Here is a 27,608-nt window from a genome sequence, read left to right on the forward strand (position 1 = left end):
GAATGACAGCCTGTCTTTGTAAAGCATTATGATTCATGAATCAACAGAAACCACAGCCTGTGGTGAAACCAGGCGGCAGGAGTTGAATAGAGCGATGAAGTGAGCGAATCAGCCATATTGCTGCGCTGCGAGGTAAGCAGACGGAGAGGAGTATCCGCGGCTGCAGCCCTGCGGTAGTAGCCTACAGTCTCTAATCACAACAGATCCGGTAAGATTGACCAAGTAACACTACAAAAAGTATCAAACATTCAAGTAAGTGTAAAGAGCATGAATAATACAAAGGGTTGCTCATTAGCCTACTTTATTCTTCACTTCTTGGTGCTCTTATGCCGCCTCATTCCCATAAAGGCGAATATCACAACAGGTGTCTCTAGGATTATTGTAGTGGGATGTGTCTTGGTTTCAGACAGTAGGCTAGACTTACAATGTATCTTGCGACTTCATTTTACAAACTATACAATTGCAGCTGTTTGCTAACCGACAATTTTCTTGAAGATAGGAAAACCGGGAAATGTTAAATATGTTTTATATATTTTATATCATGTATTCTATTGTGGCCTACAGTATGTTGATACAGTTGACACTGTCAAACTATGTAAACACTACGAACAGCAGTGTCATAGGTTGGGTTTCTGTGTAATTGTAAAAAAAATATCAAAACACCTTTTTATATTACATTTAGCGTAGGCCTAATTTGCTGTTGGTAAACTGTTTGCCTACTCTGAAACGTCAAGTAGCCTACGCGGGTGATGGCTGATAAGTTTGTAGTCAACATTTTTTTCCAACCGTAGCAGCATTTATATTGAAACAACGGTCGCCAGGTTCCTGTCTGTGACTTTTATGCTGTAGCCTTTGTAGGACTTCTAGATCTTTTGACAATAAGACTACAGTTTATGTCGGGTAGAAGGCTATCCCTCCAGTACACACAAACGACTATAGTGTTGACCAAGAAGGGTGGAGACTGATCTGTAACTGTATTAGTCTATACCCATGGCGTTTGGGTGAGGCTTGATTAATCTAACGTTCTTTATTTAATCGTGATTCATATGGCTATACGTGGACTGCGTCAATCAAACTTATTTCAGATGAGGGTTTAAAGGAAGGCTTGTCCTGTCTGACTCAATATCACCGGGGGTGGCTGAAACTCGTTTCTCTTCTTTCACTCAACAGGAAGGCAGAGTGGAAACGTCATCTATCCGAAGTATTTCTGAACAATTTTTATACAACGAAAAGGACAAACTATGCCAAAAGCAGTAAGTATTTATTTGACTGTTTCAAACACTTAAAGTGTATAGAAAACTGTTGTATCAAGTAAACTAGTGTGAACCGCGTGGTAGTAGAGTAGTGAAGGATTTGTAATTTGGGAGTAACCAAAGATGAAGCCTACTGCCACGGTGTCTGAGGAGAGAAGGTATTCATCTGGGTCTTGAGAATAACGATGCCTGAAGTAGCCCTGGCAGTACTTCTATAACATGTGTAGAAACTGTTCTTTTGTGAATTAAAAGAAACCCCTGAAATTGTTTTCTCAGAAATGTATTTAAACTATACCTTAATGGACCAATCCAAGCAGATTTATTATTCTCCCAGGTTTCTATCAATGTATTGGGGAGATCTCTATTTCAGGCCATACAGCGTCTTCTTTCTGTCGTTAGTTTATAGGAGTTTCCTTCAGATCTGGGTTGCTGTTAAAAATATATATTTTTATTTTGCAAATACTGTATAGGCGTGACAGGGTTGTCTGGACAATGAAATGCTTGGGAATTACAACATAGGGCTTCACAAAAATGGGAGCAAATGTTAACATTGATTGATTTCCATTGCTCTGACTTCAGGGTTCAGTACTTTATTATATCAATGAAGGCATGATCATTTGTTTAGAATGGCCCATTGGTTGTTATGTGTCACTATGGAAGTGGTATTATCTCCATGGTGCTGTATTATAGAAAATGATGGAAAATGTGATGTTATTTTTTAGGATGTTGCCCAATCGAAGACTGGGTTATTTTTAATGTTCCTGTTCTTTTAAACCTTTTACAAGTCTAACAGTACTGTATTCACAAGGCAGGAATTATTACTTGAACTGCAGTAGTCTGTTTTAAGTATTGTTCCAATAAATCCCCAAAAAGCTTGTCTTCTTTAAAGTCTTGGCTAGTAAGTAAGGGTTTATGTTTCGCTGACAGTGGAAAGGATTTTGTAGAATACTGTGAAATTAGGTTAGTAAGGGGTTCAGTTTCAGTGACAAACAGTAGATCCTTATTGAAATCTGTAATTTAGTGTATCTGTAATTATGCCGTAATAAAATGACTCTCATGCCAGTGACAATTTATGGCTCTGCTTTATTTGATGTCGTTAAGCAGTCAGTAATTTGGTTGAATGAGAGAAAGAAAGACAGAGAGAGAAAAACAGAGAGAGAGAGAAAGACAGAGAGAGAGAGAAAGGAGAGAGGAATGCAAGGAGATTAAGTCAGACTAGATTTTTATTCTGGTTAGGTGTCTCCCTGGCTCATGTTACACTTGTCAGTATGACACATTGTCATGACGTGAACGACGGTGTTCCTTGACTCTCCCAGAATCCTGTTTCTGTGTGGTCCTTCCAACATCCATGAGACAGACACCACACAAGGCGCGGCCTCCATGACCAACATGGATGGGTGTTTCCTCTTCATGTCCCAAACTATTGTTATCATTTGTTCCTCTAAATGAAAATTGATAACTACATGATGCCTTTAACACCATCGGGCGAAGTTAGTACAAACAAAAACCCTGAAAAGTGGTAAAAAATCAAACGTTTCCTATACTTCATATTACAGTGTTTTGCCAACAAGCGGGCCAAGCGTTCGTGGTAGCTAAACCACAGGCTGCATTCAGTAATCCACTTATCAAAGGTGTCACTTTTAAAGGCTTTAATGAAAGGGGTGAACAGCAGGGATTAGCACTTGTTCCTGCCCCACAGGACGTAGACCTACAGTGCTCACTCACCAAGCAGCACAGCGGTTTATGGCTATTTTGCGCTGTAAGCATTTCTACCCTGTTCCCCTGACTACACACATTGCCAAATTCTTGTAAAGCCTCCCAAAACATGCGCATGGTTAAATATTGAAAGACCAGTACCGTGGAATGCAGCACAGCCTAGTGAGACTACTCCAGGATTGAAAACCTCAACACCTTAAAGCAGGCCTGACCAGACTCTAACCCCATCAATGGGATAGCCACAGTACAAAGACACTGTGGGAAATCAGGAAGTCTCTTTACTGAAAAGAGCTTCCCTGAACTATAGTAGGAAATATTTGCTGCCATTAGGCCCCAGATTTCTAAAGCAATACAAATATTTGGCCTTCTGTCTGGATCAGGAGTTACATCACAGGGTCTCCTTGAGCGAGAGGCTCTTGGAAAGTTAAGAGTTAACGAGCACCCGTTATTTTCTAGATATTTACTTCAGTTCATCCTCATTGCGTAGAACAAAGACTGTTGTCAAGTTTTTGGAGGCATGACATCATGGTTGTGGCTTTCCAGTCTGCTTCTTGATGGGCCGGCACACAGTAGAAATGTGGGTCTTTCCTGAAGGTATTTCTTTGTTTTGTGTCACCTGAAGTCATTCAAGTGTGGGTGTGTGTTTTGTAAGCCCTGGCTCCATTAGAAAACAGACAGGCACAGTAGTAGGACACTCACCCAGTCAGTGTCTGCACAATGCACTAATTAATATGTAATTTGAATTTTGAGCAATTCTCATCAATTTTTCCTTTCCATCATATTTTCTGTGGCGTAAAGGGGATGTTAAACATCTGTTTGGGATACAATCCTGATCTATCTGTTTGTGGAAGGGGTATGTTCAGAGAGCTGTGCGAGTCATAAGCCCTGTCTGAGACAGAGCCTCTCCATTCGGTGTCATTCAGTTTGCTCACTGTAGCCTCAATGTCATTTTCAATGGTCAGGAGATGAAAGATCCCACCAAAGCCTCTGTTAAAACTCTCTCTCTCTCTCTCTCTCTCTCTCTCTCTCTCTCTCTCTCTCTCTCTCTGTCTCTCTCTCTCTCTCTTCCTCTCTATCCTCTCTCTCCCGACCTCCACACTCCTTTTATATGGCTGGCTTTTTTATCACCCCTGCAAATTCCAGGTGCCCTTGGCTCATAAGTAGCTCACAACTCTGGAGTCCAAATAAAAAATGAAAAATTGTCGCTAATTTTATGACAATACTGTAACTAGGCCACAGTGACTTGTCTTCTGTCTGTCCACTGTGAATGGTGGTTGACATCATTTGTCTTTGGACAATATGCCTGTTTGAAGGCCGGTTGTTTTGATGAGTAATTGCTGTGTCGGACCTCTGTGAGCGGACACTCACCTCATCAAGCAGGCCTGTGAGATGGACTACCTTGTTTGTGGGCATAGGTCAGTCATGTCAATCATTAACCAGTGAATGGATAGGCATGCCTTTCCTCTGTCTTCTGTAAATGGGAATGAGTGGATATTGTCTGTGCCCTAGCATACCTTTTCCCCACCCCCTCTATCCTCAATGGCTGTTCTGTGTCCGGGGCTCTTACACTCAGCATTCCCTCCCTCCCTCGTTCTGTACACCTACAGTATGCTTGTTCTCGTATCTTACACCCTAACAAGCTCTTTTTTTCCAGCTGCTTTCTTGGCCATGGCACATTTGGCTCTGACAATCAATCATATGTCTAATTGTGTATTGGGGGATCTGTTTAAAATAATGTTTTTTCACAGAAAAACACAGTAACAAGGTGCCAGAAGAGTCAAATGTTTCAGTTAGAAACTCAGGGTTATTTCAGTCAGAGCTTCTTCTCAGAAGAGAGAGAGAGCTCATATAAACACACAGTTCCTCATGTTTACTCTGCAAACACCCCCTTCCCTTTTAAAGCTCGGCAGTTTGACACATAATTCTCTCTGCTCATGATTATAGTTTTCAACCTTTTCTATTTCTTCAACCCTTCTCTGTTGCTCCCATTGTGTATTGTTAAAAATTAAGTTTTTCTCTGTTGCGTCTCCTCTGCAGGTCAATGTACGCGTCACTACCATGGACGCTGAGCTGGAGTTTGCCGTCCAGCCCAGCACCACCGGCAAACAGCTGTTTGACCAGGTCTGTATACTGTACACACACATACACACAGACTTACTCACACAGGCAACCAGCTTGTTGAACTCCACCCAGAGGCCATTGTGAATTATGTTGCACAGTTGACTTCCTCCAGGTCATAGTTACTGACAACAGTCAGATCTGTTTAGGACCTATGAAAGCTGTCTGTTCATTGACTTACTCCCACTTCCTGTGTTTGAGCTATTCTACGTAAAGATTCATTACATGAATGATTTTGCCTGTTTGATTTGGATAAGAACAATGTGGATATTGAAGAGTTTTAGCTAACCATAAAGTTCTGTTTCTGAAATTAGATTAAACAGTAAACAGCTTACAAAAGCATAGAATGGATAGAATTATACACATGCTTGTTTTAAAACACTTCCTGAGGAATGGAAATTGTTTGTTTATTTTAGTTACTGCACAGTGCGTTAACAGGAGATTTTGGAATGTACTATACGGCTTTCCTATCAGCAATGTAGTGGTGGAGGCCAGTTCTGTACAGAGTTTAGACTCCAAAGACACTAAGGGAAATTTACCTTGATTCCATCACAGAGAGAGGCGTAACCACTTCCTGAATAACTAGTTTGTCTCTCTGTGTGTGTGTGTGTGTGTGTGAGTGTGTGTGTGTGTGTGTGCATGTATGTGTATGTGAATGGTGTTTCACCTTCAGTCTGCCTGACCTCTCAAGGAGACCAAAACTAAAGGATAGCAGCATTGTATGTCAGCTAACTTACACTCAAATTCCTCCACCTACATGCTAAAATACCTCACCGTGGGGTGTGTCACATACTGCTGTTCAATGCAATAAACAGTCAGCTCATATCAATGTAGATGCTGTGTTATTCTCAGTAACAGATACCGTTCAGACTCTATTCAGCTCCTGTTTGATGTCTAGTAGAGGTTTTCAGATGGTAGCCCTGATGTCATATCATGACCACCAGCTACTGCTACCACAGTCTCAGAGGTCTATGGCTTGATTTAGTTTTAGCTTGGCCTGAGACAGATATTCCCCTATCTGTGAAAGCAGGGACACTCTGACACTCACACACACACACAGTCTGCTTCTGGGGAAATGCTGAGTTACCGTGGTGAGCTCATCCCGAGGGTGTTCCTGGTAAGGTGAGTGGGTGGGAGAGCTGGACTAGGCTGGTGGCTGGGCTGGGCTGGGGGTAAGTTACGCTAGGCTTGGCCAGGCTAGACTGGACTGGGCTGTGTAAGGCTGGGACTCAGTGGTTAGATCTGCTAAATAAGCATTACAGTTTTTCGCAATTAATAAAACACTAAACCCCATTTTCTGAATCAAATGTTCAGTGGCCTAAATCCGTTGGTCGAATCTGACACTCTTTTGGCAAAACTCTAAACACATTCTTATTCACTAAAAACAACCGAAACGCATATATCAGGGTACATTTCCTACAGGCAATGGAATTGGCCTGTGGTGACATAGGTGTGGAGTGTTTCGAAGGTTGGATCCAGAACACCAGAGGGTTTTAACCCCGTTTTTTTCTTTGTTCTTTGTTAACAGTACTAAGTTATGATGGTTACTGTAATATTTTCAAAATAAAATACAATTTACACTATCTGTATAGCCCTTTACCAGCAATTTCACAGAGGGCTTCACATACGCCCATAGAACTGCCCCTCAGTCACCTCAACCCTCAAGGAAGACAAGGAAAAACTCCCAGAAAAAGTAGCAATTCAGTGAGGGATCCCCTCCTCCAGATACGGTTAGCGAAAGAGTTCAAGTTCAAGTCTTTTATTTGTCAGATGCACAGAACAACACAAGGTCAGACTGGGCACTGAAATTCTTAAGACAAGACAACGCAAGCACCTGACATAACATAACATATAAGTACACGGAACAAATTTACATCTATGCTGAGCTTAGATAAGTGAACTTCCTGAATATACAGATAGCAATAAATAAACGACTATACTAACCCTAACCCTAAAACTTCTAAAATTACAGATAACAATAAATAGTACGCTATACTAACCCTAATGCACAAAAAAAAAAAACTTTTTCAACTCTATAGCCTATCTAACCTAAGAGGAGTACAGTGCAATAGTGCAAATTTGAAAGAGAGGTGCAGAACACAGGCTAAACAGAGTCATACATCAGGAAAGTGGCAATGGGTGTTGAAACACCAACATCCAGTGTTTAAAAATCAATTTTATTTATTGCTAAATGCATTTACTGTGTGTACATTAACACATTTGTCTTTACATGTAACTACATGCCCTGGATGCTGTATTTTCCATTTTTTGTGTTGTGTCTAATGATTGCTCCATGGTGTTTATATATTGATTTGCTGTGTTTAAGATTAGAAAGCATTGTTAGATTTTGAGCAAAGGTTAAATGGTTTAGGGGCGAGTGTTAGATTTTTTTGTGTCAGGGATTTTTGAAATTGAGTTTGAAGATTTGGTTTTGTGTTTACCGTTTTGAGAACATGGGTGACTGTTTCAAGAAATGTGTTTTAACAATTGTGAAAAATGCGCAGCATTTCAATATGCATAACGCTCTGGATCTATGCTTCGCAAAAAAAAAAAAATATATTGACTGAATCGAAAAAAAAAAGGGTTAGGATAAGGGATAGGGTTAGCTAACCCTAACCGTATTCCTTACTGTAACCCAGCACAAAAAATAGCTTCCTTTTAGTTTTAAGTTAAACTTTTGTAGCATGAAAAAAGCTCCATGCTACATGCTAGAGCTTGAAAAAGTGTGATCCGTATGTATGTTATGCACTCATCTGTCCAAATGGCCAGTCTAATGTTCACACAGTGCTGTCTACTGCATAAATATATGAAAGACAGGCTGTGAGCTCTGTGTTGGAGCATTGCTGCAGACAGAATATAATTTCCATTCATTTTATTCATGTGCGTCTTCCTGGCTGTATACATAAGTACAGTACATCCATCCATCCACAGACTGCCGGCCCAGCTCTTGTTAACCAAAGGCCGAGGAACATTCTTTCAGTTTGCAATCCAGTCCTTGGCTGGAGCACTAGACCCTACCCTGAAGTGTTAGACCCTACCCTGGAGTGTTAGACCCCACCCTGGAGGACTAGGGCCTACCCTGGAGCATTAGACCCTACCCTGGAGGACTAGAGATTACCCTGGAGCACTAGACCCTACCTTGCACTAAGGCCGTACCCTGGAGTGTTAGACCTTACCCTGGAGCACTAGGGCCTACCCTGGAGCACTAGACGCTTCCTTGCAGTTACACCCTACCCTGGAGAATTAGACCCTATCCTGGAGCATTAGACCCTAACCTGTAACAACTGGTCAGCAACAGCCTCAACGTCAACTACTTCAATAATCGCAAATGTTTGACTTTGCCAAAATTGTTTGATGATTAGTGGTAGTGAAGTGCACTGGCACACCAAGCTCTTTGACTTGGTCCAACTGCTTTTGATTAGATGTATTCTGCATCAGCCTGTAATGTACTGTGAGTTAAATATTATATTACTGTAATATACAAGACTTCCAAGTTTGATCTGTCGTGTATTTGTAGGTAGTATTTCTAATGTATTTGTAGGGAGAGTACATATATTTTTCGTTTACACCCTCATTCAACAGTGAGTAGGAGTCACATAATCTGTTTGATCTATTTCTAGAGGGAAATTATCACTTTAGCAAATAGACAGAGGACTTTACTAACCCCTGTAGCTGATCCTCTGAACAAAAAAACAATCCCTAATTAAAAGGCCTCATCAGTCTCTACCCCCACTTCTTCTCTTCTCTTTCTCCCTCCCTCCCTATTTCTCTCTCCCACCCTCCCATTCTATGAATCCCAGAGTGCAAAAGCATCATGAAAGGAGCTGATTGTACACTGAAAGCCTTAGGAGTTCCATTTCAGGTCAGACCCAGTCAGAAGTGCTCTCTTGTTACAGCCCTTGGCCAGTGTTTGTTGTTGGGCAAAGTAAAATCCCACCTGAAGAGTTCTCTGAATCAAAGTCATTCATCCCCCCTCAACCTCAAGTTTAGCCTGTACTGCACAGGATAGCTGGAGCTAAAGGTGGCGGTGGGGGGTTGATTTCATTTTAACCTTGGCCACTGCTTATCGGATAGGAATGGGCTTGGCCCGGAGTTCCTGTGTGTTGACTCAGACTTCACCGAAGCAGCTTGGCACCCCACTGGGTAACTGGGTGGGGAGTTTGGCTGAGGCTCACCAGAAAGAGCCCTGGCAGAGAGTGTCTCCTAAAAGATCAAGTTCTCTCTTCTGCATTTATTTGTGTGTTCCGTCATATTGGAAAATCATTACACATTACATCTTTTGAGGCTTTGATGAGTAGTTTAGTGAAGGATTGGAAAACGGCAGCTACGCTTACCTTAACACACAAGTGCTTTCCCAGATACAAAATTGTGGCATGCTCCGACTCCAGCCTCTGTTTCGGGTTGATGCTACAGGCACACATTAGTCACGCAGTATGTCACTAAGGGCCCTATTTTAACGATCTGAAACGGAAGTATCAAAACGCAAAGCGCAAGTAACTTTGTGGGCGGGACTCCGGCGCGGTTGCTATTTTGGCGGCAGGATAAATGACTTTGCGCCTGGCGAAAATCTAAAATGGGTTGGTCCGAAGTAGCTACATTACTAATGGGTGTGGTTTGGGCGTAACGTGCAATAAACCAATCAGAGCGTCATCTCACATTCTCTTTAAGAGCAGCACTAGTTCCATGGCGAATTGCTATTTTAACGGCGGATTTGCCAGGCGCACGCCAGGAGCGGTTCACAGCTGAGGAGACAGACTTTCTAGTCAGGGCCATAACAGATAGAGATGTGACAATGTATGAGAAAGGCAGAGCAGTTTTCACATTGCACTAAACTGCTCATAAAAATTATTATTCTTATATATATATATATTTTTTTTATTGTTTAGTTCATAGAATTAGTTAAACTATTGTACTTTTTTACTTAATTTAAGACCTGTATATGTTTATTGTTTGCACCTTCCTGCCACAGTAAATTCTGTGTTTGTGTAACATAGGCTACATGGCGAATAAACCGAATCCTGATTCTGATGGAGATGGGAGAAGAAACCCACCCAAATTAGCTTTGGTTGAACAGGCGTGGGAGGAAATTGCCACAATTGTTACAAATGAAGTTCACATACATAGAGATTTCTCATGAAAATCTTTTTTATAATCATTGAAGAAATGTAACACGCCATAAATCAAAACAATGTAATGTAGCTTGCAGAAAGAAGACCCTGGCCTCGCCAGCAGTGCGCAAGGACCAAGCTTGCGCCCTTAAAATAGCATCTGAATAACATGCCATAGACTTTAGACTAAGTTTTTCCTGGTCAGTGGCGGAATTGTTTATCTGAAACTGCAAAATAGCACCAGGGAACGTTTGCGCCGGAGCACGCCTCCTTTTTTCATCAAGTCATTCTCTAATTTACCGACGTGCGTCTGTGGAGGGAAAAGTCCGCTTTGCGTCAAGTGCAAACTAGGAATAATACTTGCGTGGTTGACAAAGTCAATTGCGCTGGATGCAAGATAGGACCCTAGGCATCAAACATCAAACAAGAAGTAATTCAACATGCAAACCCTTCTAATAGTTCCCCTGTGTACTATGGCAAACTTTGGCACACAGTGAGAGCGATAAAAAAAGCAAACAAACAGAAAGAAAGAGAGAGACTTCCAGAATAGGAAGAAGAGACCACTTACAAAAGTTTAGTTGGACGTTTTGTCTCTCCCATTGGACAAAAAGTTCAACTAAACTTTTGTAAGTGGTCTCTTCTTCCTATTCCTACAAAATGTTAAACTAAACTTTTGACTTGATTCTAAAGACGGTTTATCTGAGCTTTACTGGAGGTCACTGTTTACAGCTCCAGGTGCTCCGTTTCAGACAGTTCTAGTGAGTTCTGAAGGGATGTGGAGACGGTGCCAGCCCTGTGTGCAGACCTGGGAAACTGTAACGCTATGAGGGTCTCCCAGATTAGACTGTCACCTGAGTATGTCATCTTAAGGACAGACACTGACAGCTGAGCCAGCCAACCTCAGAGCCCTGTTTCTGCAAGCCCATTCTGTTCCTTCCTCAATTACTTAGCAGTTTGTTTCCTGTGTGAAACGATGTGCCTGAGGGTTTCAATTACCCATTGTGTTGATAATTGTGGCGTCACCCATTTAAGAAAAAAGACAAAATTGTATATCCTGAATGAGCCAGATTTGTGTTAAATGCTGGATTGTGTTTACAATGGTTATTTGTGATGCATGTTTGTATACATTTCAGACTGAAAGAGGAATGGCTATTTAGTTGTCCAGTTGATCGCACACATCTTGGTGATTTCAGCACAAAAGGCATATGACTGCTCTACACCAACTTAAATAGTCACTTTCTTTCCACAGGTAGTGAAGACCATTGGCTTACGAGAAGTCTGGTACTTTGGGCTCCAGTATTTGGACGGCAAAGGATATCACACTTGGCTGAAACTTGATAAAAAGGTAAGCTAAGGGGGAATAAACCCTATAGTGGTCACTGATGCTAGTTTCATCCTCATGTTGCCTTTTATGGCAGACAGAAAGTTGTATGTTACCCTGTCTTAGTTTGTAACGTACTCTGACACCCCCACCCTCATTTCTGCTATATGGTACCTCTTCAACCACAGAGAAAACAGGACATTCTTGTGATTGCATGGTAAATTGTCCTTTTTAAAACAGTATTTGCCCTCCACTTAGTTAGTCAGTAGCCAGGAGGTAATGTATTCCAAATTAAGCTTGCTCTGCGGTACCTAATTGTTAAGCTTCTTATTTCCGGTCAGTTCCACCAATCTGCCAGACTTTACCAGGCCAGGTATCATCTTGGGACGTACATGGCTTTTTTTTCTTCCTGCTGAAATAGAGATGGTTCAGCCTTCATTAACTTGGAGGCCTGCATTGTTTGCATTCAACCTAAACTGTATACTGTACCTCCCTATGGTACAGAACATCAGTTTGTGGAATGGAGTTTGGCCTGTGCTGTTGATGGAAATGATTCGGAATGCTTCAGATGGTTTTCTGCTTCAATTATGTCATACATAATATCCCCACCCCCAACGGCACAAGGATAATGCTAGTTCTGCCAGGCACTCTTCCTTAACATTAGCATAAGTTTTTCCCGGACCGAGCAACTCCAGACCGAACTTCCCGACCAATTTTTTATGTGGGCGGGGCTAAGTTCGGCTGGCTGCCAGGCTAATGATTGGCTGCCAGCCGAACTTAGCCCCGTCCCCCCCAAAAAAGGTTCCCCCCGGGAGCGCAAATCGGGGTGCCGCCCCCCCAACCACAACACGGACATATGACGTGGCGCGGTTGACACCCTTTGCTGGTAGTGCGTGAGGGTTAATTAAGGGATGGACTTCGGAAAATGCCGCCCCCCTCTTCATGCTGCCCTAGGCGGCTGCCTATGTCGCCTATAGGAAGGACTGGCCCTGCCTGCATAGGCTCAGTAATGGTAGCTAGAGGAATGTAGCTACAGAAATGATTCGTTCATTTCTCGACTGGGTCTTCGGGTACGAGTCTTTGGATAATTTTTCACTTGACCTGCATAGGCTCAGTATTGGTAGCTAGAGGAAACAGAAATGATTCGTTAATTTCCCGACTAGGTCTTCGGGTACGAGCCTTTAGGTGCGTTTGACTTCATGCAGCGCCGACGTCACCTGCAGCCGCCTGCAGCCCGGCTGACTTGAAGCAGCCAATGGCATTCTCAGCTTCAAGGCAGCCGGCTGCAGCCAGCTGTTGGCACCGCAGGTGCTGCATGAAGTCAAACACACCTTTTGGATCATTTTTCACGTGACCTGCAATCATGTACTGTCGCTCAGAAGAGGAAACAGAAAGGATTTGTTTACCTCATTCACTTTCGCGTGACTGCTAGGTTTAGTATAGTACGACGTGAATGAGATATGTTCACAAGTGATAATTAAGGTTTAGTTATTTTTACTTCTTTTTTTATCTCGGCCACGAGAAAATGAACGAATCACTCTCTGAGACTACTCATTACTCTCGAGTCATACAAATGATTCATTCAAAATAATGTAATCGTTCACGAAAAACGACACCTCCCTCCCACCCAGGTGTCGTCCCAGGACGTGAAGAAGGAGAACCCGCTCCAGTTCAAGTTCCGGGCCAAGTTCTTCCCAGAGGATGTGTCGGAGGAGCTGATCCAGGAGATCACCCAGAAGATGTTCTTCCTGCAGGTGAAGGACGGGATCCTGAGTGACGAGGTGTACTGCCCCCCAGAGACCGCAGTGTTGCTGGCCTCTTACTCCGTCCAGGCCAAATTTGGAGACTTTTCCAAGGATGTCCACCGGCCTGGCTACCTCACGTCTGACCGCCTGCTGCCCCAGAGGTAAGGAGCCAGGAACCTCAACCAACACCAGGCCAGATACAGGCTGAACATACAGTTGGGGAATAAAAACTTGCCAGTACCGTATTCTTCGGAAATAAAGCCGTTTATACCCCGGTTTCAAAATGTTCTTGTGTTTGTGAGGCTTATATTTCGATGCGGCTTATAGAATGTTTTTATAACAAAAGACCAGTAGAAACACTTTTTTCGCTAGCTACTATGCTAGCTAACTTAGCCCGTTGCGGAAAAATAACTTGCGCTTTGGGGACCGTCAATTTTTTTTTGAACTCACGTGTCTAAAGGTAAATATTAGTTCATTCCTGGGCAATAGAAAACATATATTACGCACTTATGTTTTCGAAGTGTGTTACACAACGGCATATTGTAAGATTGCCTATACTTATGCAATGCTTGGTATCACTGTTCCCGTATCAAGTGTGGCATTTATTCCAGTGCGGTTTACACTCAGATTTACAAACACACAGCTCCCATTCTGGTGGGGTGCGGTTTATAGAAAATGCTGATTATTTTCCCAAAAATACGTTTTTCTTTTCTAATGTATTTTGTGTAGTATGTATGTTTGTAAGTATCCTTGCTAATAAAAAACAAACAAAAACACACCATAACATCAAAAAGGATGACATGACCTAATGCAACACAAAGCCTAACCTGGTAGTAAAGAGTGTGCCATGACGACCTGGTCTCTATCCCCTCCTCAGGGTTCTGGAGCAACACAAGCTCTCCAGAGAGCAGTGGGAGGAGAGAATCCAGGTGTGGCATGAGGAGCACCGCGGCATGCTCAAGTGAGTCTGTGTGCACGTGTGGACATTTGAATGTGCGTTCATGTGTGTGTGTGACTGCATGTGTTTTTGTATGTGTTTGTGTGTGCATGTGTGTGTGTGCATGTGTGTGTGTGCATGTGTGTGTGTTCATGTGTTTGTGTGTGTGTGTGTGTGTAATTGTCAGCCTGTCAATCTGTTTGTCTTTGTCTCTTTTATTTCCAGTTTGTTGAATGTGGCAGTAAATCAGTAGTTCTCTATCTTTCTCTTTTTCTCTCCCTTTTATTATTATTATTCTTTCCACCCCTCTCTCTCGCTCTCTCTGTCCTTCTATCGGTTCCAATAGGGAAGACGCTATGCTGGAGTACCTGAAGATTGCCCAGGACCTGGAGATGTACGGGGTCAACTACTTTGACATCAAGAACAAAAAGGGGACCGAGTTGTGGCTGGGTGTGGACGCCCTGGGGCTCAACATCTACGAGAAGGATGACAAGTAAGCGCTGCTGCTCACGCACAGGGAACTGACAGGATCCTGCGTTATGTTTTAAAGGTCACATGACATGAAAACTTTACTTTAGGATATGAGTTCCCCTAGCCTGCCTTTGGTCCCCCATTGCCTAGAAATTTCGATAGGAGTAAACCAAGCCCTGGGTATTCTTCTCCGCCTTTGAGAAAATGTAAGCTCAGACGCTCGGTTTGAAAATCTGAATGTTACCTCCCCTCTCTCTGCTTTGCCCAACCAGAAAATCTGGCCCGCCCATAAGAAACTGAGCTACAACCGTGCAAGTGTTTTTAACCTCGACAGACATCATGGCTTGCAAACGAACGAAACAGTACATTTGCTCAGTTTGGATGTACAAAGGAAAACAAAAGTATTTTTACAGTTCCTTCACCCAAGCCTCTGAAGACCCAGTGTCTTACTTTTATTTTCTCTGGAAATGCGCCAACACAACTTCCCAATGTTTTGTATGTCTGCGCCAAACATTTCATCCACGACTGTTTCCTCAACTTGAGCTAATACAAAGCTGGCCTTGCTGAAATACAAATTATGGATCAGTAGTAACTCTCCTTGGTCAAGCTACAAACCTCAGACATGTTAAGTTAACTAATGCTATATCATTTTGTTGCTTCACTGTATATGGTTACCGAGCTTGCTACCCTTAGAATGTGGCTGTAACATTACATCTGCAGGTAACAGCTGAGTTACTGTCGCTAATGTAAAGGTAGATAGCATCAAATATGTGTGGAAATACACATGCTGTAACGCGAGTGTTGTACACTTCTTTGTTATTTGGATAACTGTTCTGCTGTTGGTGTTATGGTGCGCGCCATATCCGCCTTTCCCCTCATTGAAATTATTATGAGTGTGCACCTCTGCAAACTAGGGTGATAAGATGAGAAACGGCAAATTAGAGGCCTCTTACAGCAATGGGGCTACTAGCCATTGCGATACATCCATTGTAAACATTAGCGCATGGTGCCGCCTCTCTCCTCCTCATTAGCATATAAAGCAACAGACACAGAAACAGCGTGTCTTGAGGAAAGCTCATTGTGGGACTGCTCGTAGTGGCTGTAATTATGCACCAAGGCTGAATTTCGTGAAAGAGACTTCAAATACAGTATTGGGGGACCACTAAGGCCTATATAAAAGCATCCAAAAACAGCATATCATGTGACCTTTAAATAAATCACAGCTCAGGAGTCCCAGAGTTCATTTATTGTAGTTTTCCTGACAATGGACAAACAACACAGTCACCCATATGCTCCAGAACCTGGAGAGGTTAAACTGGGGAGGACATAATAATAATACATTTCATTTTCCAAGGTGTCTTTCTCGGCACTCAAGGACACCGTACAGAGGTATATAAAAAACATTAAAAGCAGCACATACAACATTTCATTCCCTTAAAGGAAAACACTGAAACGTTTTAAAGTGACAGAGCACTAAGCCAAAATAAACATATATACTCTTCTGGTACAATGGCAAGTGGAAGCATTATTAATCATGTTACATACACTCTCACAGAACCGGACCAGTCCCTCACTGAAGTTGGCTACATTAGGTTCAATCCAACACCTGTATAGAACTGGGTGCCCAGGCTAACCCTAACTGTGTCCAGACTGGCAGCCTTCCAGAACAAGATCTTGTTGAAGGTTGAGGCATGTGCTGCTGTCCTGTTTGGCTCTTGTCTGACTGATTTGACAGGTGTGTCACAGTGAGGCAGACAGAGTGAGCTGGAGCAGGCCAGGTCCCAGGTTAATCGCTACCCTGCTGAGGTCATCCCCACAATGACTAATGTCTGCAGATCCACCTAGCTCCATTTCAGCCAAGGCTGCTCTGCCAACTGACACGCTAAATGCTCCTGTAACAGCTGTTGTCTTCCTGCCAATCTGTACCCACACCAGGCTTCGAAATCAGGCCCTCTAACCCACGAGCGTCATAACTAACCAGTTACACCACCGAACAAGCTAGCTTTTCTCGTGAGGATGAGTCAGTTTACCAATTCACCCCGGCTACAGTCCCAAGAGACAGTTCTAAAGATGTCTTACGAGACCATCGCTAGCGGCAACCGTGCAGCGTGCAAAACATACGTAGCGAGATTTAGATCTCTGGGATGACTGGGTTTAAGGAGAGTATGTGAAGAGACACTCCGCTGGTTGAACTACCACCTAGTCACTTCCGTCTCTCTCCAGATGGGACAGCAGCCTTTACACACAGAGCTGCCTGTGTCGTTGATGATAGCCGTCACTCTCCCACACAGTCTTAGCTCACTGTTTGATCTTTCAAAGCCAAGCTTGGTGGCAGGCCGAGCGGAGGCCGGATCCCAGATCCATGTCAGGGTTATTGAGAAAGCGGATGAGCTCAGCCCCCTTAGGACTGAGGCCACAGATGGTCAGGCTGGAATCTGAATCGGATTCTTTTTGGACCCTGGCCCTGTTACTTACTCACTTTTTTAAGCTGATGCCAAAGTGTAAAAAGATTCTTTATTCTTTCTCAGTTCCCACCAAGCACTGGCTGAGTGGTGTATTATTAAATCCAGTGTTTAATCAATGCTTCTTTTGTTTACTCTGCTAAAGTTAATAATAAAGTATTTATTTGGACTGTGGTGTAATTTGATACTTGTTCTCTCAGTCTGCTATTATTGAAAGAAAGACATTAGGTAAGAGGGCCAGATAATATAATTGTGTGTCTATGCTTGTCTGTGTGTGTATATGTGTGTTCACGCTACGTGCCTCTGTGGTAATTGTTTGGGTTTGGCTTCAGAAATGCCAACTCCCACAGTGCCCTCCTCCGTAACCATGGTGACACCAACTGGTTTTTCAAGCTGCGCTGCACTTAAGAATGCTAGACTAGAACACAGGCCTCGCGAGTCGGCTTGGGAGCTGCCAGACAATACACCTGCAGCCTAGCCCTCCCAGAGACAGCCCAGTGCAGCCTCCAAACTCCTCTAAAGCCAAACACACCCTAGATTCTAGAGATAGCGACACTGATTTTTACGTGGACGTGTTCAACATACACACTCACTGTCTCAAAGGCCTTTTAAGAGATTCATCTTAGATGTAAACCTTAGTACTTACTAACTTACATTTATGCTTAACTTAGTAAAAAAAAAAGCTCCTGTAGTATGCTATAGTTAACTTACATAACAGGTTAACAGTGTCTATTAGATTTATCGTACACTACAACTTTCCCAAGCTGGGTTAAAGACAACAACCTGAACAACCCTCCGTTGGAACATTGTAGACTGTGTGAAGCCTAATCTTAATCTACCTCTTAATATGTCCTTCGTCTACCCCTGTACCAACACACTACCCTGGCTTCTGAGAGCAGCCAAGTCAGCCCTGACTGAGTGGTCAACGCCCTCACACAAGACACGCAGTCAAGTGGACTGTTGTCTGACTTAACCCTGTGCCAATCAAAATCTTCTATTTTCTCTTTATCGGCCAAAAGACAACAAAATACTCCCCAAAACAGGCATGAAAACCCAAACACCTCATTCCCTTAAAAAATCCATTAGTGTACGTTTGAAACTAAACAGCAAATTGCTAAAATGGGGTCCACATTCCAAACACAGTTCCTTTGCGTAGATGCCAAGGAGTGTAATTGAAATTCCAGTTCAGGCGGTGTGTCACGGCTGCCAGTGGCACTCCCCAGACTCCTGACAGCTCTCACTGTGGAGAAACACAGGTCCTGTTGTCACGTAGTGCTGAGGCATTTAACACTGTGGAACAGCATACTGTCCTGTCTCAAATGATCATCCTGGAGAATGGCTACTGACCAATAAACAATATGTTATCCTTTTTTTGGCATTGGTTACAATTGTTACAGTACAGTGTATTCAAATGAAATTTCCTTTATAAATACCGTAGCATATTAATATAGATATTTCAATTAAAAAACAAACAACACATTGGTGTGTTCATGTTGACCTCATCTTGCCACTCGCTCCACCAGACTGACCCCAAAGATTGGCTTCCCCTGGAGCGAGATCAGGAACATCTCCTTCAACGACAAGAAGTTCATCATCAAACCCATCGACAAGAAGGCCCCGGTATGTAAGCTCTCTCCTCCAACCCACCAGTCACTCCCCTCACCCTCCCCATCGCCATCTTTCAGCTCCCTACCAACCGCACCATCCACCTTCCTTACCATCCCCACCTTTCTTTTGTAATATGAAAAAAGGGATGCGCAGAAAACATATTTTGTGTCTGAGCACAATATGAAGATTGCCAACATGCGTTTTACTGTTTTACCAGCCTAGTGCCTAGTTGTTATGCTTTATTATTACACGGCTGTTCTTAACGCTGTAGAAAGATCCATTCACTTGAATGGGGCTTCCCAACGTTCTGCGGTCTGTTACCTTCTGATAACAGACCGTTGCTATGAATAACAGACCGCTGTCAAGGAAAGTGGCCTTTTTGCTTCTGATTCACGTCTTTCGTAGCACTCCGCAAGTAGTCCGGTAACTTTTCAACCCCAGCGTACTCCGTTGCTTAGCGACGTCAGCTAAGGACGTCAGCCCGACGCGAAGCGGAGGGGTGTTGTTTCGCTCTGAAGGGGCTTATTTTGAAAACGGCGTTCTATACATTATCCCTTACCTACGCTGAAGCAGAACAAGATATTACACAAGGGAAACTTGGTTTGGGGGAGGTTGGGTAACATAACCTTCAACTGCCCTTCTGCAACATCCACTTACCCCTGAACACTATATTGTGCCTTCTTACACTTTTGTAATAACCATAACCGTTAACACTTAATTTAATGTAATCATACAGCAGGTATTTTGTACTTACATTGATGTGACTATACACTTGGTGCTGCAACATAGTTACATGGTAGTTCATGTAATGTACGTCTGATGTGTTACCTACTGCTCTGCAGCAACATGCTGTGGTCTAATGACATCTAACTCACCAGAGACATACAATGAAAACTAAGAAGGCACCACATCAAGAAAGTACCATAGCTTGCTGTTGTACAAACACACATGCATACACACAGCCTTCTCCTCCTCTTCCATATCATCCAGAGCTCTCTGTTGTCTTGTCTCCATAAAACCCTTAGGCCTATCCTGGTGTACCTGATAACAAAACCCTGTCTCCAGACCAGAACATGGCCCATACTGATACTGATACTGAGAAACACGCACACAATCTCTCGCTCTGTTTTCTCCAGCATCTCTGCCAAAGCCAGGAGTGTTGTGTTTGTGTGTGCGTCCTTGCTGGATAAGTCTTAAACAAAGATTGTCAGAGTGCTCTACATTACTGACAGTAATCAGAATACCTGTAACCAAATGTATTATGTACAGTCGGGTTCTCTCTCCCTGTCTCTCTTTCTCTCCTTTCTCTCTCCCTACACTCTGCCTACAGTCTCTTTCCCTATCTCCCTCCCTCCCTATTTTTCCCTCTCCTTTCCCCCCCCTCTCTTTTTCTCTCTCTCTGTGCACCTGCTCATTGTTAGTGGGCCCTTTGTAATTGACATCAACCAAACACAAAAGACAAGCCATAAAAACGTCACAACTGAGTTTTATCCCTCCCTCTCCTTTCGCCAGGACTTTGTGTTCTACGCCCCTCGCCTGCGCATCAACAAGCGCATCCTGCAGCTGTGCATGGGCAACCACGAGCTGTACATGCGCAGACGCAAGCCCGACACCATCGAGGTGCAGCAGATGAAGGCCCAGGCCCGCGAGGAGAAGCACCATAAACAGATGGAGAGGTGTGTGTGTTTACACTTGTACGTGTACACGTGTGTGTTTGTGTGTCGTCAAATGTGTGTGTACGTGTGTTTATTGTTCCACACGCATGTCAGCAGTACACGAGGGGTGTTCAATAAAGTTGAACTGAAACAAAGGCACTGCATGGTGTTAGTGGTTGGATGATGAGGGAAGCTGTCTTGCTCTCCTTTGCTGGTCAAGGCTGCTGTTATTTGGACATGTATATGTTCTACACAGCTGTCCAAACACGATGATGTAATGGCACACACACAAACTGTAAGCAAACACACTAAAACCTGTTGGATTTTCCCATGTTTTCCAGCGAACATGGGTATCCAGTGAGATGTGTGTGATGACCACCAGTGTAGGTCGCTATTTAGCGAAGGAGATAGCTCTGTCTGCTGACTTAGTTATCCAGCCAGAATGGTGTAAACAGAAATAGAGACATGTCACGTATTGTAAAATAAACAGTTACCCTATCAGGGGCTGCCTGGGTTTTCAAGCTCTACCAACGTAAACGTATCATTTCTGGGGGAATCTGTCCTATTACCTCTACTTTTAGTACTTTATGTACAGTGCCCTCCAAAAGTATTGGAACAGTGAGGCCAATTCCTTTATTTTTGCTGTAGACTGAAAACATTTGGGCTTGACATCAAACGATGAATGTGAAACCAGAGATCAACGTTTCAGCTTTTATTTCCAGGTATTTACATCAGGATCTGATGCACAAATTAGAAAATATCACCTTTTTGTTCGAACCCACCCATTTGTCACGTGAGCAAAAGTATTGGAACATATGACTGACAGGTGTGTTTTGTTGCCCAGGTGTGTCCTATTACATACATTATTCAATCAATAAATACCACTGAATGTCTACACTCAGGTTCAGATTGGGTAAGATAGGTTTTGTCTATGCAGACTGTATTCAGAGGTGAAAACAACATGAAAACCGGAGCGCTGTCTTTGGGTGAAAAACAAGCAATTGTGAGTCTTAGAGAAGATGGAAAATCAATCAGAGCCATTGCAGAAACATTGGCCATAGCCAGTACAACCATTTGGAATGTCCTGAAGAAGAAAAAAACTACTGGTGTACTAAGTAACAGACGTCGAACAGGTAGACCAAGGAAAACATCAGCAGTTGATGACAGAAACATTGTGAGAGCTGTAAAGAAAGACCCTAAAACAACTGTTAGTGAGATCAGCAACAACCTCCAGATGGCAGGAGTGAAGGTATCACTATATACTGTTCGCAGAAGACTTCATGAACAAAAGTACAAGGGCTACACCAGAAGATGCAAACCACTCATTAGCAAGAAGAATAGGAAGGCCAGGCTGGAATTTGCCAAAAAGTACAGAGATGAACCTCAAAAATTCTGGGACAAAGTTTTATGGACTGATGAGACAAAGATTAACTTTTACCAAAGTGATGGAAAGGCTAAAGTTTGGAGAAAGAAAGGAACTGCTCATGATCCCAAACACACAAGCTCATCTGTGAAACACGGTGGAGGTAATGTCATGGCTTGGGCTTGCATGGCTTCTTCTAGGACGGGCTCATTAATCTTTATTGAGGATGTAACACATGATGGCAGCAGCAAAATGAACTCGGAAGTCTACAGAAACATTTTGTCTGCCAATTTAAGGAAAGATGCAACCAAACTGATTGGCAGAGCCTTCATCATGCAGCAAGATAACGACCCAAAACACACTGCCAAAACAACAAAGGAGTTCATCAGGGGCAAGAAATGGAAGGTATTAGACTGGCCAAGTCAATCTCCAGACTTAAACCCTATAGAGCATGCATTTTACCTGCTTAAGAGGAGACTGAAGGGAGGAACCCCACAAAACAAACAACAACTGAAAGAGGCTGCAGTGAAAGCCTGGGAAAGCATCAAAAAGGAAGAATGCAAAAGTTTGGTGACGTCAATGGGTCACAGACTTGCTGCAGTTATTGAAAGCAAAGGATTTGCAACTAAATATTAAGTCTTATTCACTTAAATATGTTTTAAGTATATCTGTTCCAATACTTTTGCTCACATGACAAATGGGTGGATTCAAACAAAATGTGATATTTTCTTAGTTGTGCATCAGATCCTGATGTAAATACCTGGAAATAAAAGCTGAAACGTTGATCTCTGGTCTCACGTTCATTATTTGATGTCAAGCCCAAATGTTTTCAGTCTACAGCAAAAATAAAGGAATTCGCCTCACTGTTCCAATACTTTTGGAGGGCACTGTATTTACAGCCAGTTTACCAATTCAAAGGCGATACAAATGTTATGTCGAAGTGTTGCATATGTGTTTGTGTTATGTCAGAATACATCATTGTTTCATTCATGTAAAACTGTGCACGAGTGTTTCTGTGTGCGTGGTTGAGTGTGTATGCGCATGCATGCACATAAGAATGCTTCATATGTAAAAATGTGTGTGTGTGTTTGTGTGTGCATATTTGCCCACTTGCTTGCATATGTGTTTGCTTCCCACTGTGACAGTGTGTGTGTATATTGGTTCATTAGCTAGCGCTCGTCATCCCTCTCTTTGTGTCCAACCCTGAGTGTCTGTGTTATCTACAGGGCCCAGCTGGAGAACGAGAAGAAGAAAAGAGAGGCCATGGAGAGAGAGAAGGAGCAAATGGAGAGAGAGAAGCAGGAGCTGATGATGAGGCTCTACCAGTTTGAGGAAAAGACCAAGAAGGCAGAAAAAGGTAGGCCCATTATCACCTACACCTGCGTGCGTGTGTGTGTACTTTGTTAGAAAAAGAGTGCATGTGTGTAGAGTGAAAGACATGTTGTTCTTAAAGGTGCTCTATAAATAGACGAGTGATGTGTGTGAAAGAGTGTTTATGTGTTCATGTTAAGCCAGCAGTGTTCATTACTCTTTTTAGAATTTTTCAGAAAAATTTGGAATTCAGCCCGAACCATTAAAATACTATGTTTCAAGTAGATGTGGATGCGGTTCTAGTAGCATGTTTACAACATGTCTGCTTTGACTACATGCACACAGGTGGCGGTCGTGGTGGATGTGTGACAAGATGTGTTTATGACTAGGTACAGCTTAGATGGTCCGGCGGTGCTCTGTATGGATCTGATAGGCTATCAGGCTGATACAACATTTACTGACTTTCAGGCTTCCACACCAACCTTTGTGTGTGTGTATACCTGTGTGTTTCCAAGCACAGATTACTTAACAGTTCAATCTAATATGTGCTACAACTGTGACAAGAGCTGACATATTTTCAGTTTCATTATAATTCGGTAGCCCATATAGCTGGAGTGTCGATGCATTTGTGACTTTGTTGCTTAAAGGTAATGTGTAATATTACGGAACTGTCAGTGTGCTCCTTGTGAATTTAGTTGTTTGTTTCTGGAAATGCAGCAGTCTGAATGTTTTTAGGAGATTTTCTATTTTCCTTTGCTTATCTTCCCTCCCTTTCTTTCTCTCCTTCCTTCTCAGTTCTTTGCGCTTTTGGATTCTTTAGCACAGCTAGACCAAGCATGTGTGTGTGTGTTTTGTAAATGCCCCCTCCAGAGCTGCAGGAGCAGATGCAGAGGGCCATGCAGCTGGAGCAGGAGAGGAGGAGGGCTGAGGACGAGGCAGCACGTCTGGAGGCAGAGCGCCAGTTAGCCTTGCTGGCCAAGGAGGAGCTGGCACGCCAGGCTGAGGACCAGATGAAGAGCCAGGAGCAGCTGGTCAGAACAGCCTCTCTCTCTCTCTCTCTCTCTGACTCACTCACTCACTTTCTCACACACACACACACAGGTTGGTTTTACTATCTTAGGGAGGGCCGACAATTCACTCCCATTAAAAGTAATGTTATCCCTAACCCCTTAACTCTAACCTTATCCCTCAATTCTAATTCTAACGCTAAACCTAGAAATAGTACTAGTGCTAGAAATAGCACTTGAAGTTGCAGGGCTGAAGAAAAGGTCCTGCACAAGGTCAAGATTTTCTTCATTTACTATCCTTGTGGGGACTGTATGTTGTGGTCAACACACATGCAACACCACACATGCCACAAAGTATGAATGGTGTGTTTTAGGCTGGGGCTAACTGTGAAATTTAAATGGCCTTCACAGAGACAGCGAATACAAAAGGACCAGTCCTGATGTGAGGTCATTTTCCCTGTCCATTGTACAGCTCTAGCCCAATAATGTACGACCTGTCTTCTGCTTGCTGCATTATCTTGCAGTGCCCAATTTTCTATGTAAGCACATTTTACTGTGCCCAACATCCCCCTGCTTGCAGGGCTTTTGTGTTAAGTCTGTTTGTGTGAGTCTGTATGTGTGAGTGTGTATGTGTGTGTGTGTACTGAGTATTTACAGTCCAGACACTGCACACATGCTGTGAACAACAAAAGCAGACTGGAGTTCATTCTGGGCACTTCTGGATGGTTTGCTCTAGGATGGATGAATTGTTGACATTGTCGCCGTGGACACAGCTCATCTCCTTGGAGCCTACAGGATGACAAGGTTCTTCTAGAAGCTTCTGGCTCTGTCATCCTCTCCTACTGAATCCTAACCGTTGTGTGTGTGCATTTGTGTGTCAGGCTGCAGAACTAGCTGAACACACAGCTAAGATAGCCCTGCTGGAGGAGGCCAGGAGGCGCAAGGAGGAGGAGGCAGACACGTGGCAGCACAGGGTGAGTCTAAACACACACCTTCTAACACACACACTCTAACACACACACACTCATTCATGCACTCACACATCTCTGTACAAGACAACAACAGTATGCATGTATATAAGACACACACACACTTACAAACACATTACATTTGCATGTATACATATATACACACGTATGAATCTTGCACACAACACATACATGTTTAATGCACTGAGCTTTTGGTGCGTGCTCCCTCCCCCTATAGGCCAGAGAAGCCCAGGATGACCTGCTGAAGACCAAGGAAGAGCTCCACATGGTGATGACGGCCCCCCCACCGCCCCCCCCTCCCCCCATGTACGAGCCACTGCTGGACGACAACAGCGACAGCGAGGAGAACGCCAGCATGCACAGCGCCGACCTGCCCACCGAGGGCATCAACGACCACCGCAATGAGGAGGAGCGCATCACCGAAGCGGAGAAGAATGAGCGAGTGCAGAAGCAGCTGATGGTGAGGGATGGAAGAACGGGGGAGTCCATGTTTGTGCTCTCCGTGTCGCACCAAAACACATCATACGGTGGCTGTTTAAACAGGTTCTCTATTCTCACTGTCTGCTCTCCCACCATCCTCCAGGCACTGAGCTCTGAGCTGGCCCAGGCACGCGATGACACCAAGAAGACCCAGAACGACCTGCTGCACTCGGAAAATGTGCGCGCTGGCCGGGACAAGTACAAGACACTGCGCCAGATCCGACAAGGCAACACCAAGCAGAGGATTGATGAGTTTGAGGCCTTATAAAAGCAGCAGTGGTCTGCAAGCACACACCCTTTCTGAATGGTCACTGGACTAACCCCTCTGACGCACACACACACACATGCACAGTTTCACACACACATACAGTACGCCTCACCACACAGAGCGGTATAACGGTACACAGTGATGGAAACAGTTATTGCCATGTTTTACTCTATTAAGAGTGTGCGTGTCCTGTAACCATGTTATCGGGGTAAGACGGCTTTTCCAAATTCTTGTAAGAAAAAACATACTAGTGCCAAAAACTTTATTTCCTTTTTTTCTTTCTAGTGTAATGAATTTCGATCAGATTATGCTTTGATTGCGAGTCATTTGATCAGATATGATCAAATCTTTTTTTAACCAGCGCTGTGACTAAAAGAGGGAATAGCGAAATTACAGTAATACCATGATACGCACATAGTAAACCAAGTTCAGCCAATCAGAGCTTAGCTATTTTGAATGTGGATTATTTCTTGTATGTGTTGAAAGACAACAATGTTTGTTTTTTCCACCAGGACCACCCGGAAAGGGGAAACGTATGATACCTTACTATAACTTGCATAAAAGTGTATACTCGGTTATTTTGTTTTTCATTTTATTCAAACACTTCCATTTATGTTGAATATTGCTACAGTAGCTGGAAATCATAAATAGTTGAATATTTATACTGTATATGGGTCATTAAGAGGGAATTTCATCTTGGTTTGTATATTTTTGCAATTCTACTAAGAGCATTTATTGTTCCATATTCTATTTTAGGAATCTTTATTGACTATGAAATAATGGTAGTTTGTTCCATACAGTTACTTTAGATCCCTAAATTAAAGGTGTATTTGTAAATTATTACTTTATTTTTTACTTTAGAAAATATTTAGCTGTGTGACATCAAATTGGATAAGGAGATCCATTGGTACATTTGATTTTGTCATGCAGTCAAGCATTTTTTTGTATCCAACTCCACTTCGGTCACGTCACACACACGTCACACACTGGAATGACAACACAGCTGCTGTTGTGCTCCTCGTTTATTTAAACGTTGTAATGAGAATGAGTTGTTTAACATTATTGGGAATAAAGATCTCCTATGATTACATTGTGCTGTGTTATAGCATTTCCTCTCTTGGCTGTGTAAAATGTGAAATATAACAGGTCTAACGGATTCTACTTTAATTATTATTTAACAAATTATAAAAACGTATGTCATGACAGAAAGACAGTGTTCACTTTTTTACATTTTGGTACATATTTGTTTTTCATATGCATAGTACTTTACAACAATAATTGGGAAGTGTGTAAATATTCTGCAGCTGGAATATGACTAGCTGAGAGGAGAGACTGGTTGAGGGTTAGGGTTAGGGCCTCAGTGATTTAGGGGATAGAGAGAAACAGTAAAAAAGAGGGACAGAGAGAGAGAAACAGAGTGGGGACCAGGGCTTGTGCGTCCATAGACTCGGACATCACCGTGTTCTGCTAGACGTTGATATTGGCTTGGATGGGCAGACAGAAGTCATGCCACTTGTTGGGCATTTGCAATGCCAGTTGCCATGGCGACCCTGCAGAATACAGTGGGTTAACAGAGACCGTGAGGTCAGTGACATCACCCTCTTCCCCCCCCCCTCCTCCACCTCACAAGCATTCTTTTGTTTTGTGTTTTTCACACAGCTGAGACAGAGAGTGTTTCTAGATAGGAAGGAAGTGTTGACATCCGTGCCCTGAATACCATGCTATCAATCAAGTGAAACCACTTCCTGTGATGTGGTGTGCATCTAAAACCGGAGCTCATGAGTCAAAGGACTTAG

The 27,608-nt window shown here is 43.1% G+C and overlaps 2 protein-coding genes across 6 annotated transcripts in view; one reads left to right on the forward strand and one right to left on the reverse strand.

The window, feature by feature from the left end:
• ezrb (ezrin b) lies at nucleotides 1–26,900 on the forward strand. 3 transcript variants are annotated; one of them, XM_047021062.1, is made up of 14 exons: nucleotides 1–208; nucleotides 1,171–1,253; nucleotides 5,007–5,090; nucleotides 11,445–11,540; nucleotides 13,148–13,422; nucleotides 14,139–14,222; nucleotides 14,545–14,691; nucleotides 18,655–18,751; nucleotides 20,252–20,415; nucleotides 22,984–23,114; nucleotides 23,939–24,099; nucleotides 24,957–25,049; nucleotides 25,282–25,524; nucleotides 25,648–26,900. In XM_047021062.1, the coding sequence occupies exons 2-14, from the start codon at nucleotides 1,242–1,244 to the stop codon at nucleotides 25,810–25,812; spliced, it is 1,752 nt and encodes a 583-aa protein (XP_046877018.1). In that variant the 5' UTR covers nucleotides 1–208; nucleotides 1,171–1,241; the 3' UTR covers nucleotides 25,813–26,900. The 3 variants fall into 3 exon arrangements, with proteins under 3 accessions (XP_046877018.1, XP_046877020.1, XP_046877019.1); XM_047021064.1 differs by having other exon boundaries at nucleotides 2–252; XM_047021063.1 differs by lacking the exon at nucleotides 1–208 and adding an exon at nucleotides 722–1,001.
• The window catches only part of sytl3 (synaptotagmin-like 3), a 44,190-nt gene continuing 43,401 nt past the window's right edge, over nucleotides 26,820–27,608 (reverse strand). For all 3 annotated transcript variants that reach the window (XM_047021058.1, XM_047021059.1, XM_047021060.1), the window contains one exon: nucleotides 26,820–27,362. In XM_047021058.1, coding sequence (XP_046877014.1) covers nucleotides 27,280–27,362 — 83 coding nt within the window. In that variant the 3' untranslated portion in view covers nucleotides 26,820–27,279. The remainder of the gene's footprint in view (nucleotides 27,363–27,608) is intronic.

This window comes from Hypomesus transpacificus, chromosome 6 (genome assembly GCF_021917145.1).
Source record: "Hypomesus transpacificus isolate Combined female chromosome 6, fHypTra1, whole genome shotgun sequence".
NCBI lineage: Eukaryota > Metazoa > Chordata > Actinopteri > Osmeriformes > Osmeridae > Hypomesus > Hypomesus transpacificus.

Excerpts from the sequence above, each read along its gene's own strand:
- ezrb (XM_047021062.1), top strand. Across the intron at positions 13,423-14,138 it reads GACCGCCTGCTGCCCCAGAG|GGTTCTGGAGCAACACAAGC; the intron begins GTAAGGAGCCAG and ends TCCCCTCCTCAG. Across the intron at positions 24,100-24,956 it reads TGAAGAGCCAGGAGCAGCTG|GCTGCAGAACTAGCTGAACA; the intron begins GTCAGAACAGCC and ends TTTGTGTGTCAG.